This window comes from Hoplias malabaricus, chromosome 3 (assembly GCF_029633855.1).
Source record: "Hoplias malabaricus isolate fHopMal1 chromosome 3, fHopMal1.hap1, whole genome shotgun sequence".
Taxonomy (NCBI): Eukaryota; Metazoa; Chordata; class Actinopteri; order Characiformes; family Erythrinidae; genus Hoplias; species Hoplias malabaricus.
In genome coordinates this window covers 42,849,793-42,861,848 of record NC_089802.1, presented here as the reverse complement: position 1 = coordinate 42,861,848, position 12,056 = coordinate 42,849,793, and the positions used below count along the sequence as shown (strand labels likewise).

Here is a 12,056-nt window from a genome sequence, read left to right as displayed (position 1 = left end):
AATGTCACTGCAGCACAGAAAAATACCAGTGCTGCGATAAAAAAAGCAACAGGTGGACTACAGTCTACAATTGTAGAACTACTGTATGCTCCTGTATGGTAACAAGAACTGGCAAAATGGACAATGAATATATAGTGTTGTGTTTTCTTTCGACCAGCAATTGTGAGACAGGATATTATAATTCTGTAATATTAAATCATATTTTGAGATGCCAATAAACTCTAAAAACTCGAATTAATACAATTTATTAAAGGTTTAGTGGCGGAAACAGGCTTTCTTTCATTGCTCCACTGAAATGTGAACAGTCCATAGCTCCAGGTCTGCTTGTATTTCTCCGGTGCGCCGGCAGGCGGCGCGGTGCTGCAGGCGGGCGAGAGCGGGAGGGTGTGCGGTGAGGCTCGAAGACTCTCCGCCTGTGTGTTTATTCCGTGTTTATTCCGCTGAAAGTTGCGCGGCGGTGCGGGCGTGGCAGTGCAGAGCTGCTGCTCGGAGAGACGCTTCGCCGGGGGACGCATGGAGCACGGAGCCGCAGGGAAAAGAGAGAGAGCGAGAAATAACCGAGGACACGGCAGATATCCGCTCTAACGGGCTCTCCGCTGTTTTGACTGAACGTTAACGTTAGTGACTGACCGCGAGGAGACTCTATTGGCTTTTATCGTCCGAGTGAGTGCGAGTGTGTTTGTGTGTGTGACAGAGAGAGACACACACACGTTACACACGCCCTCCAACATCTGGACGCGGCTCTCCGTGGATTCTGTTGTTGATAAAGCCGTTTATTGATTCGGAAAAATCGGCTTGAGGCAACTTTCAGGCCACTCTCACTCTGTGACTGGCTAAAAACTCGTCGGTCGATTGATGGAGCACCGCGGGACAAATCCCTGGCGTTTACTCGAATGAAACTTTGTAAACCAGTGATATTTTTCAGCAATAAGCGTTAAACCGCATCGTTTCCTAACCGTCACCCTCCACCTTCACAGGTCTGTGTAGATCAGCGAGCTCTTGGTTTCCCGCCTCTCTACGTCTCCTGAGAGCTGTTTTGGGTCATTTTTTCGTGTTTCCCCCGTGTTTTTTGTTTCGATATTTTTTGGCTGTTTTTTGTTATTTTTTTTTTGTTCCCCGGAGGACAGAGAAAGCTCCCCTCGCCAACCATGGGCTGTACGGTGAGCGCCGAGGACAAGGCAGCCGCCGAAAGGTCGAAAATGATCGACAAGAACCTTCGTGAAGATGGCGAGAAGGCGGCGCGGGAGGTGAAGCTGTTGCTGCTCGGTAAGTGACAGCCGTTAGACCCAAACCGATATGAAATCACGTCTGACTGTACCGCGATATTCAACACAGGCGATATCGTGGAGTTGAATACTGAATATCGAATATGGTGAACACTTAGCCTAATATGGCCACTTATTTTCTTTTACGAGTGCACATAGATGTAATTAGGATGAACTAAAATATAAATCATTTTAAGAAATTAAACCAATCTTAGAAATATATAGAAGAGACACAAAGTCTCGCAGCACAAAAATACAACTTGCAGGGAAAAGCAAATTCATAGGAAGATGCTACTCCCTGACACTGCAGCTGTAATTAATAGTAGAATATTTAATGGCAGAATAGAGGAATCAGCCATAATATTACAGCTACCTCAGTTACATTTTGTGTTGGTGTGTGTAGCATTGGGATCAGAGTGGATCAGACCCAGCAGAGCTGCTTCTCAGTGTCACAGCTGGACTGTGAATAGTCACGCACCAGCAGTCTTGAGCTTATTCTGCTCTAGAATTAAGTCAGAAACCTGCTGGAATATCAGAGCAAGCACTGTAGATAATGAAAGGAAGGCAGTATATAATGTTTTTTGGGAGCATGCCAAAACTGGTGTGGTTGCCTACATGGACACAACAGTCCACCTAATTAACACTGACTGATAAAAGCCTCTCATTATCTAGGCCATTAAGAAGTATGACATGAAAAAGAGCAACTGCTCACCCCTCCCTTCCTCTTTTTTTTTCAAAAAGACATGCATATGCAGGATGCATGTGACAGGAAAACCACAGTATTGATGTTTGCACAGCAGTACCTCATCTGTGCCATTCTCTGCTGTGCACTCTTGGTGCAGCTGGAAAATTTACTGGACATTCCCTCCCCAAAATAAAGAGAATGTGACTGGAATTAGCGCAGACTCCCTTTTGCACAGTTTGTGGTGTGAAATACCCCCTGCGTAAAGGTCTGTTTTGGAAATAGCCCATCATTGTTGTGGATGTAGGAGCTTCCATGACTTCAGAACACCCTTTGGCCAAGGATGCACCAAAGCAATGTGGCCCTTACATTCTGTCCACCGTTTCTGTGGTATTCTTCATACCTTGTCATTATGTCGTTATCACAAGGCCATGAGGTACTTCGGTACAACGAGTAGGCAGAGAGACAGACTGTGGTAAATGTGAGGAAGCCAGGTCAGAAATAACTGGCTGCAGAAAACCACTATTCTCTGCTACGCCCATGCTGAGTATTAGCCTAAACAAGTGTTTTGCCAAACACAGGAGTTCAAGTTTCTTGTTCCAACACTTCATTAAAGCTAAGTGTCCCTGCCGCTGCAGTAAATCCGTACTCATTTCGTTAGTGCGCTGCCTTTGTGCTCGTGAAGAAGCAGCGCAAATTAGAGCATACCCCTTGAGTTAAAGGGCGAAGACCTGTGGTTATTTAATGTGCCTCAGGTGGGAATGCTCTTCAAAATCCAGACATACTCCATGGCTCTGCAAAGGTCGTCAAGATCCCTGTGAAAATACCTGACCATGGATATCAGCACAAACCAGACTAACCTACTGCTTTCTCTATAATTCATATGGATCATGGGTGTACTGCTGGATGTAAAATTACACTGCAGTGCACTCTTTTTAACTTTGGGTGGTTTCCTTGCCTGTGGTGGTGTGTAATTGCTAGTGGAAGGTCCGGACTATATCATAAGTGTGACAGCTTCAGAAAACTATGAATGGAAAAAGACAGGCGTCCTGCTGAGGTGTAGTCTCATACTCATTTCTGACTGAACCGTAGCGAAGAAGAAATTATAAGCCTTTGCTTCTTGAAAGTGACATGTCGGCCCAACCTTAGACTTGTAGCAGCCTACAGTTTCCATCTTTACAGTGTGTAGGATTAATAATTATGGTGTCCATGGGTGGACACATTCAGAAAATGCCCACCTGGTCAGTAATGGTGTCTGGAGTTCCTCTGCAAGGGAAGCTGTTAGCAAGTCATTTATTACTTTTGTGTGTGTCATTAAAAGAGAATAAACTACCATGAACCCACACCATAATCAGGTCATGCCTTTACACCCAATATGCTTAATTAATTAATATATGCATGAGGTTTAATGCTTAAAATTGTGTAGTCTAAAGATAGCATAGAAAGTAACGTTACCCTGACCAATTTAAAAAGTTGGGTTTTGGGTGAAAGTGTGAACATTTCATCTGGCTTGGAGGAAAAATAAAATAAGAATATGTTTATTTGGTAATATATGTGGTATGATAAAACAGTAAGCTTTGTTTTGTGATAGCACTTCCATGGCAGGTTTAAAACTTTTGTGTGTGTGTGTGTGTGTGTGTGTGTGCATGATGTAGTTCATGTCCTGTTAGCTCAGGGCTGAGGAACCTGTTGCAGAGAGTACTGGGACAGATGTGACAGTTCAGAACCTAGGATGTTCATTTCATCATTGAGAGAGGACAGAAGGTTGGGGAAGTTGAGGAAATAGACTGACTCCCTTCTATCAGCAGAATGTAAATAGTTGCACTAGCTTATTCCTGAAAATGCACACGCTGCATCATTCACATCTGGAGCACACACCCTGCAATCAGAGATCATAAAAAATTCTGCTGTCTTCCCATGGTGGAATTGTAAAATGATATGCAACCTGCAGTGGTATACTATTTTAGTTAGCGGTGTTTGGCGCCTGCAGAAGTATACCATCCAGTATTTGGAATGCAGCAATTTGCCACATGAATTTACTTTCAGATTAATGGCTTTAATAGCGCTTGAATTTTCTCAAACTCTAAGTGATGAATGCATTGCTCTGGTGAGTCTTCATAGACATAACAGCCTCATTTAAATTCCCTGTACACAACAACTCTGCTGTTGAATTAGATCATTTGTTTTCTCAAGCTGTCAATCGTCTCGTCAGGGCAGGGTCTTTGTTGAGAAACCCACTGCAACAGTGATTCTCCTCATGAGACTAGAATGGAAGTTTCCTCACACAAACGCTCTGGAGGTTTCCTAACGCGTCCGTTACGAAACTGCAAAACTCCAGGCTTCCAATAGGTCAGGAGTGAATATGGGCGTCTCAGTCGGTGTGCTTGAGAAAAATATTGGGTGCTTCTATTTAGAGACATCTGAGTCATTCAAAACATTGTGGATATCATCACAGTTTGAGAGCAGAGATGCAGGAAGGTGTTTTAACTCGAGAGGAACTGAAATTATAGGTAGCATAAAAAAGAGTGAAAAATTAATTTTTTTAAAATTCTGATTGTTTAGATCATTTACATGTGAATGTGTCATAACAGACATAACAGTGTGTTGGTATACACACAGCTCATTTTGCTCTCTCTCCTGAAGAAAATATATGCAGACATGATGACATGCGACCAGTCAGATTGTTGATATTTGATGCAGCTGGTTTACCCATTGTCAAGCTAAGAATTATTATTTTTTTGCTCCTGGGCTTACCCTACAGTTGCAGAGTGTAATTAACTTTTACAGCACTGTCCTGAAATCAAGTGGTTTTTTGCTTTCCTTCAAGTTACATAGTGCAGCTTCTGCAGTGCTGAGCCTGGAGTAGCAACAATAGTTGCTCTTTTCTCCCTATTAAAGGTCAGTTGAGTATCACAAGGATTTTGAAGCTATAAATGTAAGGTAAAAATGCTAGGGGTGCCTCCAAATATTTGGCTATTCAGATATTAATTTGTTGCATAAGTGTTTGGTTTTTGAATTTGAGATTCGGGTATTCTGTTTTTTTAAAATGTATTTATTTATTTAATAATGTGACCTGATAAATGCATATAAATGTTAATACAGGCCACTTACAACAAATTGCAGCGACGCCACTGTTCATTTTATCAGTGTTTGTGTTTAAGATTAGAGCAACCTCCACAAATATTCAAATATTCAGATATTCGCAAAATATCATGGCCCATGTCCGAAACCCTAGACATGGCATTCAGAACAGCCCTAAAATACCTTTAAAATGATAAGAGTGAATAGAAATGTGGGATATTATTATTTAGGTTATTACTATGTAATTTTCAGTGTGCAGTACAGTCCCTCACTCTGCATACGTTTTTACTCTCAGCACCTAATACCATAGGTTTCAGTGACATACCCTTGTCCGACAGCCATTTATTTCACAGTAGAGATTAAACAAACCTGTAATCTGGTGCCTTAGCCCTTTTAGCACCCCCAATTCCTGTCTCTGATGGGGAGAAATGAAAGGTTCTTCCTCATATTTGTTCATCTGAAGACGGTTGTGACCTTTTCGAGGACCAGGCTGATGGCACACAGAGAGTCCTCTTTAGGGTAGATACACTCAAAGCTGGTCCCAAAGAGAAATCAAAGGCCTTTTCTTAAAATTGAGTTAGTCTATTAATATATATTGTGGGGCAAATTACTAGTAAGCATGTAGACAGTTAACTTCAAGTGGGTCAGATGAGCCCAAACAGATGTGTCACATGTTTATTATAGCATGCTCTCGCCCTAGTGTTCTCCACTGTGGTTTGTTAGAAGAACGACATGACTTCTCAGTATAAGGGAACTGAGTCATGCCCTTACTACCTCCTCATGTCCATTAGGTGCTGTTTTCAATCAGCCCAAGCAGCCATTGTAAATGCGAGCTCCTGAGAAGCAAAGGAAGAAGAAGATATTTTTTACACTTTTTTTTTCGTCCAATCCTTAGGAAGGTCCCAGTAGAAGTAGCTAGTTTCTTGTTATTATTGTGTGTTGAGAAAGTCCCTGAGAACAAGAGCTCTGAGCTGTGTGTTTAGCTGTCTCCAGAAGTGTGCCCACAACATTGCCAGCAAGTGTTGTTTCTCAAAACAATGGATGTGTCAAGGTTGTGACCCAGAACAAAGAGTGAGAGGGCGGCAGATTCTGTTAAATTGATTATGTGCCAAGCTTTCAGAGTTAAATATAACACAACCGTTGTATATTGTATCAATCACACTTGGGCCCTGATTAATCTCCATTCTGAGGATTTTCTTCATGATTTGTTATCTCAGTATATTTGGTACTGAACCCCCGAGGAAGGAAAACAATCACTGTATCCATGTTATAGCACAGCTGACCAATGACCATGCTGGACTGGGTTGTTGATAGGTGCTGTTGTTTGCCAATTTGATTGCTTTTAGACTTTTAGAATTAAAGAGAGAGGCACAGGCTGAATCCTGATAAGCCTTTAAACAGAGAGGATGTTTCTGGGGGACTGAGATGTTTTATTTCTCGCCCTAGGCACTGGACATCAGTCTCTGCTAATGGACTCTTTGACTAGAATGTGCACAGGGAGCGAGAGAGAGCACGTATATACAGAAATGACCAGCAGCAATAAGCTGCATTAATTCTACCGTGTCCATGTAAGCACTCTTGGAGTAGTTTGTATGAGGAATCTCTTATGAATGTTTGCAGCTTGAGGTTGTATGGTTGCTTAAATGAAGTTACTAAAAGGCTGTTACAGCTCCCATGCCCTGAAGTGACACACACACACACACACACAACCCAAGCCAGGAGCAGTGTCCTGACCCTCAGGACTGATTTTTCTTTTCTGCAGTGGATGTTAAAGAAGCTTAAAGCAGAGTGACATCTTGTGCTTGTTAGGAGCTCGGGATGTAGTTTCTGTAACTCAGCCACTCATCACTAGAACATAGTGCTCTAAATTCCATAAGCTGAAATAGTTAACAGAGTGGTGTTTTCAGCAACAAGGTCATGTGACTTTTTCATGATCTGCCTGGTCTAGTTTACAACGCACAACAAACCACATTTGACACCTTGAATTACCTGTGGGCTTTGATCCTTTTAGATCCATATGAGTACTAAGAGTATTAAATGTTACTTTATCAGGCAAAAGGTAGTGGAGTCATGGGCTATTTTTTTGCTGCAGTAACAGCTACTACTCTTGTGAGAACCCTTTAGACATTTTTGATGTTGGAACTAGGCCTGTCACAATAATTACTTTATAGACTTATTGTAGAATACACAAACATCTCCTCAGTAATTTTTGCTGACCTCAATATTGTCCGTTGTGTTTAGTTGCTTGTTTGCTTACCTAAGAATGAACGTCACTGGTATTTCAGCCACTTGCTCTGTTCCGTTCTCAGGTTTTCTCTGGTCTCCCTTTTCCCGCGCTGTGGTGATGATTTATTTATATGTTTTATGTATTTAGGATATTTAAAATGTTGTGTATGTTCTAATTCCAATGTCTGATTATTCTTAATAATTAAGTTTTTGCTAAAGTCTAATTGCTTTTTAAAGAGGTGGTATTTCCCTATTATTCTATTCTATTATCCCTGTGCCAGAATATATTTTAAAACGATTGGAATAAAAGCTGCTCCAAGTCATATCACATGTATGGAAGGAACTCCAGTTCAGCTGCTCCACAGACCAATGCTGGGAGGTTTACACCGCTCTAGCCCATGTTTGGCACTGAGCATGATGACTTTAAAGTGTCTAAAATGCCCGTAAGACCTTAAAGCTGTGCTCAGAGCTCTTTTGTTTCATGTTTTACTATGGAGATTAAACAAATGCTGCTTGCACAGTTGAACTGCTGTGTCCAAGGCAGGTGCACCTTACAGTAAATAAAATCACTATTATAAAGTGTGTTTAAAAATATTAGAACATATATTGTATGTAGTTATATTGTGTAACTTGATCTTTTTTAAACCCACCAGAGAAATCTTGTTTTCGCACAGAAGCATGGTTTTCCAGAAGGATTTCCCACATAGTCTTGTTGAGCCCTTTCATTTAGGGTTTGTGAGCGGATTTTGAGATTTTTATTTCCAGATGGAGTGATGAGTCAGGGATTCAGTGCAATCTGATATGAACAGAACTGCAGCTTTGTCACATAACTGGAGGATCAGACCGTATTAATGGCTACCACTAAACAGGCACATTTTTTACTGCCATTACTGTTCAGTAGCACATGAAAGAAAGTGTAAAATTAGGGCTCAGGAACAAGTGTAAATGTTGAATGCACTATTGAATTATAAGTGGAGATGATGATGATAAAAGCAACTTAAAACCCTATTGAATAGACACAGAGTCCCTGGAACATGGAGCCCACAATCTTCAATATTTCTAGAGCTTTCAGAACCATCACATTATTTTATATTATATTATAAACGGCAAAAGCTATGAACAGAGAGACTGTGTACAGCTGCACATACACTTTTTTTTCAAGCACATTTCAGCACATTTTAACTACATTAAAAGTTTATTAATTGAAATTACTGTTGTGTTTTACTGGCAGGCCTCCGCTCTCCTGTTGTTTTTAAGAGGGCATTGCACATAAACTCAGGCATGTTTGCCATCTCTCTGTTTGGCTGATAGGACTCAATGTGGAGAGTGAAACTTTAGAATATAGCAGATGTCCAGAGGCTGAGAATAAGAGAATGAATGGGGCTTTAGTCACATCTGACTCTGTTCACCAAAGGTATTGTAATTAGATGACAATGTGATTCTGTTGTGTTAGGGTGGAGCAAACACAAAAAATGGTCTTCTGTAGGTAACCTCCAGGGCTGGGGTTTGGGGAAACTCCTATGTACATAGATACAGCTTATGCAGCTTTACCATGAAATCTCACAGTACAGTCTGAGTAGATAAAGTGGTTTTAAATACTTTGTATGTTAGTATATTTTAATAAACCTTTGATTCCTAACATCTGGAGCTATTTCTAATGCTCTCGAGAAACAAGTCATGATTGACAGGAATTCTGGGATGAGGGTGATGCTGATATTGTTTATATTTGACATGTTTATGGATGCTGATGCAGTTATACACATGTTTATACAAAGCAGCAATTAGGACTGTCTGAATTTGAATTATTTTATGATTTTAGAGAATAGAGTTCAGGTTTTACAGTTCAGTTCATGTGCAGAAAAATAAGAAAATAATATATATATAGATAGATAGATAAATAGATTGTCCATAGTAATATAAACAAAATTCCATTTTATCAAAATATCTATTATTATTATTCAGTCTTAAGAATGGACCTTGCGATTAAATTTAGCAAGTTGTGCTAATTAGTAAATTGGTTTTAATCGATTGACAGCATAATTTTAAAGGGTAAATCTGCTGATATGGATGCAACATGGTTATCATTGTACATGTTCATTCTGCACCTTCAGTGTCTCATTTTGGTTCGGTGCTAATACCGATAATGTCCTAAACAACACCCGAGTCCATGGATCCCCTTATCTCCTTCAAATTATTTTAAGACCAAGAATTCCAGATTGCTGCTTACTCACATGGGAGGAGACACGATATCTTTGTTGAATCCAGAGTGGAAGCTGAAGGTCAAGTTTTGACAAAGGACCAGGGTTTGTTTTTCCCGTTGTAAGAGCGGCAGAGTGAAAGATTTGACGCTGATGAAGCAGACTGATTAAAAACAGCACCTGTTCCTCTGCCCTCTGATGCTGAGACTGTAGGAGAGACTCACCAAGGTGACAACTCTCAGCACAGGTGATAACTCCGTTTCTCACACCTCTGCTTATGCCCATAAACACACTCTTAGTTTGGAAATGCCAGACAGCAGGCAAAATGGGATCAATGGTCAAACGTCAGTCTCTTCAGTCGATTCTGTCACTAAATCTCTAAAAACAGATGGCGCAGTAATTTCCTGAGAGGTATCATAAGGACTTTATTGTTGTTGTTTACATCATTTTATGTGCTGTGAGGATATGAACATTTGATAATTGCCCATCCCTGAACCCCTTGCTTATTATTCTTGAAGAGTCAGCCACATTCAGAGCACATTTACACGTAATATTAAAATGTGCTTGGAACTGGATCCAGATCATCAGCTGTAGCTACAGAATTTCTATCTCATCCTTATTCATCTATTGACTATTATATTTTGAGCATGGTTTATGGTTACGACGAGGGCCATAACATGCATTATTTCTGCTTATGATTTTACCCCCGAAGCCCACTTATGCCATTGTGGTTTTATATGATCATTAAGTAGGAAAATGTGGATGTAAATCTACTTACAACTTGAACATAAATCTAAACAGCTGTATGTGGAAAAGGGAATTTGTGTAGGCTAAATTTGTTGGCTCTCTTGATATTGCACAAGCAAAATGGTCTGATTTTGTAGCTTAGTTTCCTGACATGGACTGTACAGTTTATAAAGTGACAACATTGGGTTTCCACGATATGGGTTCATTAACGTGGCTGTAGAAGGCGAAAAGTCCAAGACAGTCTAAGATTTCGTAATGTGCTGTAAATGTGCAAATAGTATCCAGTTATTATCCGGTCACAGCTTTTCACAGCAGATGCAGATTAGTATGCTTTAATAATAGGTGTAAAGATGTTAAGGAGGGCCTGTGTCTAAAGTCTCATTTATCTATGAACTTGGCTCTTAGTAGCTGCTGATTACTGATCATGAGCGGTTGACTGCACAGGCGTCTCTTTCCTCTGTTGGGGATTTGTGGTAGAGTCTTAGGGTCATGTGTCACTTTTGTAAGACTAGTGTGTGTGTGTGCTGGACATGTGCTTAGTGTGGGTCACGTCTGCACATGTCTACGTGTGTTATGCTCTGGATGCGTCTCAGGTCTTTTGAGTCAGTCGTGGCCAACAAGGAAGTTAGTGAAATGTGTTGTGCCCCTTACAATTTTAAATTTCCAACTGCATGACATAAATAAAAAAGGCAGATATCTTAACATAACCTATTGACCATAAAACTTTACAGGTTTAGATTGAACTGATATTTTAATGGGATCAGTCACTCAAATCTCAATGTGATCAGCTTTTGTGATTTCATAACCTTGTATACTGTGGTGCTCCAAAGAAAAATGTATCTCCATTTTTGGCAGTTTTTAGTTTAATGCATCATTTGAACGTAGCAGTTCCCCTTCACACTGTGTGAAAACCCCACGATGAACGGACCAATAGAAATGCATAAAATTACTTGGAATACAGTCTTTTTACGTTGATCACCATTGAAATGTAATTATTTCCTGTAAAAGGTTCTATTTTGGAGATGCATGGTTTTTCTTTGGAGAGTGACGATATCCAAAAAAAGAGAACTGAGGATGTATATTGGACCTTCTGTAGGAGTTCATGTTTTTGCGTTGAGGGGAAGGGAGAACACTGGGGGAACTGAAACTTGCTCCGGAAGTTGATATGTCTGCATCAAAAAAAAAAAAAAAAAAAGAAAAAGAAAGAAAGGAAGCAAAGCATGGAAAGAAAAGCCAGTTCTGCTCTGTTGAAATACAAGTCTCTTTATCGAGCTGCCCCTAGTACAATTTTCTCCTGTATAATTAATTCATAGCAGTGCCCTGAATAAAGCAGCCACCAGAAGCAGTTCTTAAATACTATCACTTCCATCATACTTTTCCTAGAGATCAGGTTAGTGAATTTGCCTAAGCTGTGTTTCAGGAGGAGCTGCAGAAGGAGAGATAGCTCCAGGTTTTTCCACTCTGCCATCATGACTTTGGATGTGCGTCCTCAATTTCAGGCAGTCCTTCGGTTTCATGTTGACACATTTACTCCATTGTTACCAGGCTTCTTTTATGATGAAGTGGACTTGCTTGCATCATTACGGCAGATCTGAAAGCCAGTAATGGATTTTAAAGAAAGCACAAATTGAATGCGCCCAGTATTGATCAGAGCGCTCTAGCAGCATTGAATGGGCAGCAGTGTAGTGTGTAGTTTTGCTGCCGCTCGCCTCTTTACTGATTGATAAATGTCTCAGACATGCTGACTAATTTGCGGAGAATCAAAACCTCTTCATTCATTGCCTTTCGCTGCCTTCTCATTGACAGAACCCATAGAAATAATTCCAAAATCCACAACCATGTTTGAGCGTACATTTG

The 12,056-nt window shown here is 40.5% G+C and overlaps 1 protein-coding gene across 1 annotated transcript in view; it reads left to right on the top strand.

The window, feature by feature from the left end:
• Positions 1-381: 381 nt before the first annotated feature.
• The window catches only part of gnai2b (guanine nucleotide binding protein (G protein), alpha inhibiting activity polypeptide 2b), a 57,267-nt gene continuing 45,592 nt past the window's right edge, over positions 382-12,056 (top strand). The window contains exon 1 of the mRNA XM_066663020.1: positions 382-1,266. Coding sequence (XP_066519117.1) covers positions 1,149-1,266 — 118 coding nt within the window. The 5' untranslated portion in view covers positions 382-1,148. The remainder of the gene's footprint in view (positions 1,267-12,056) is intronic.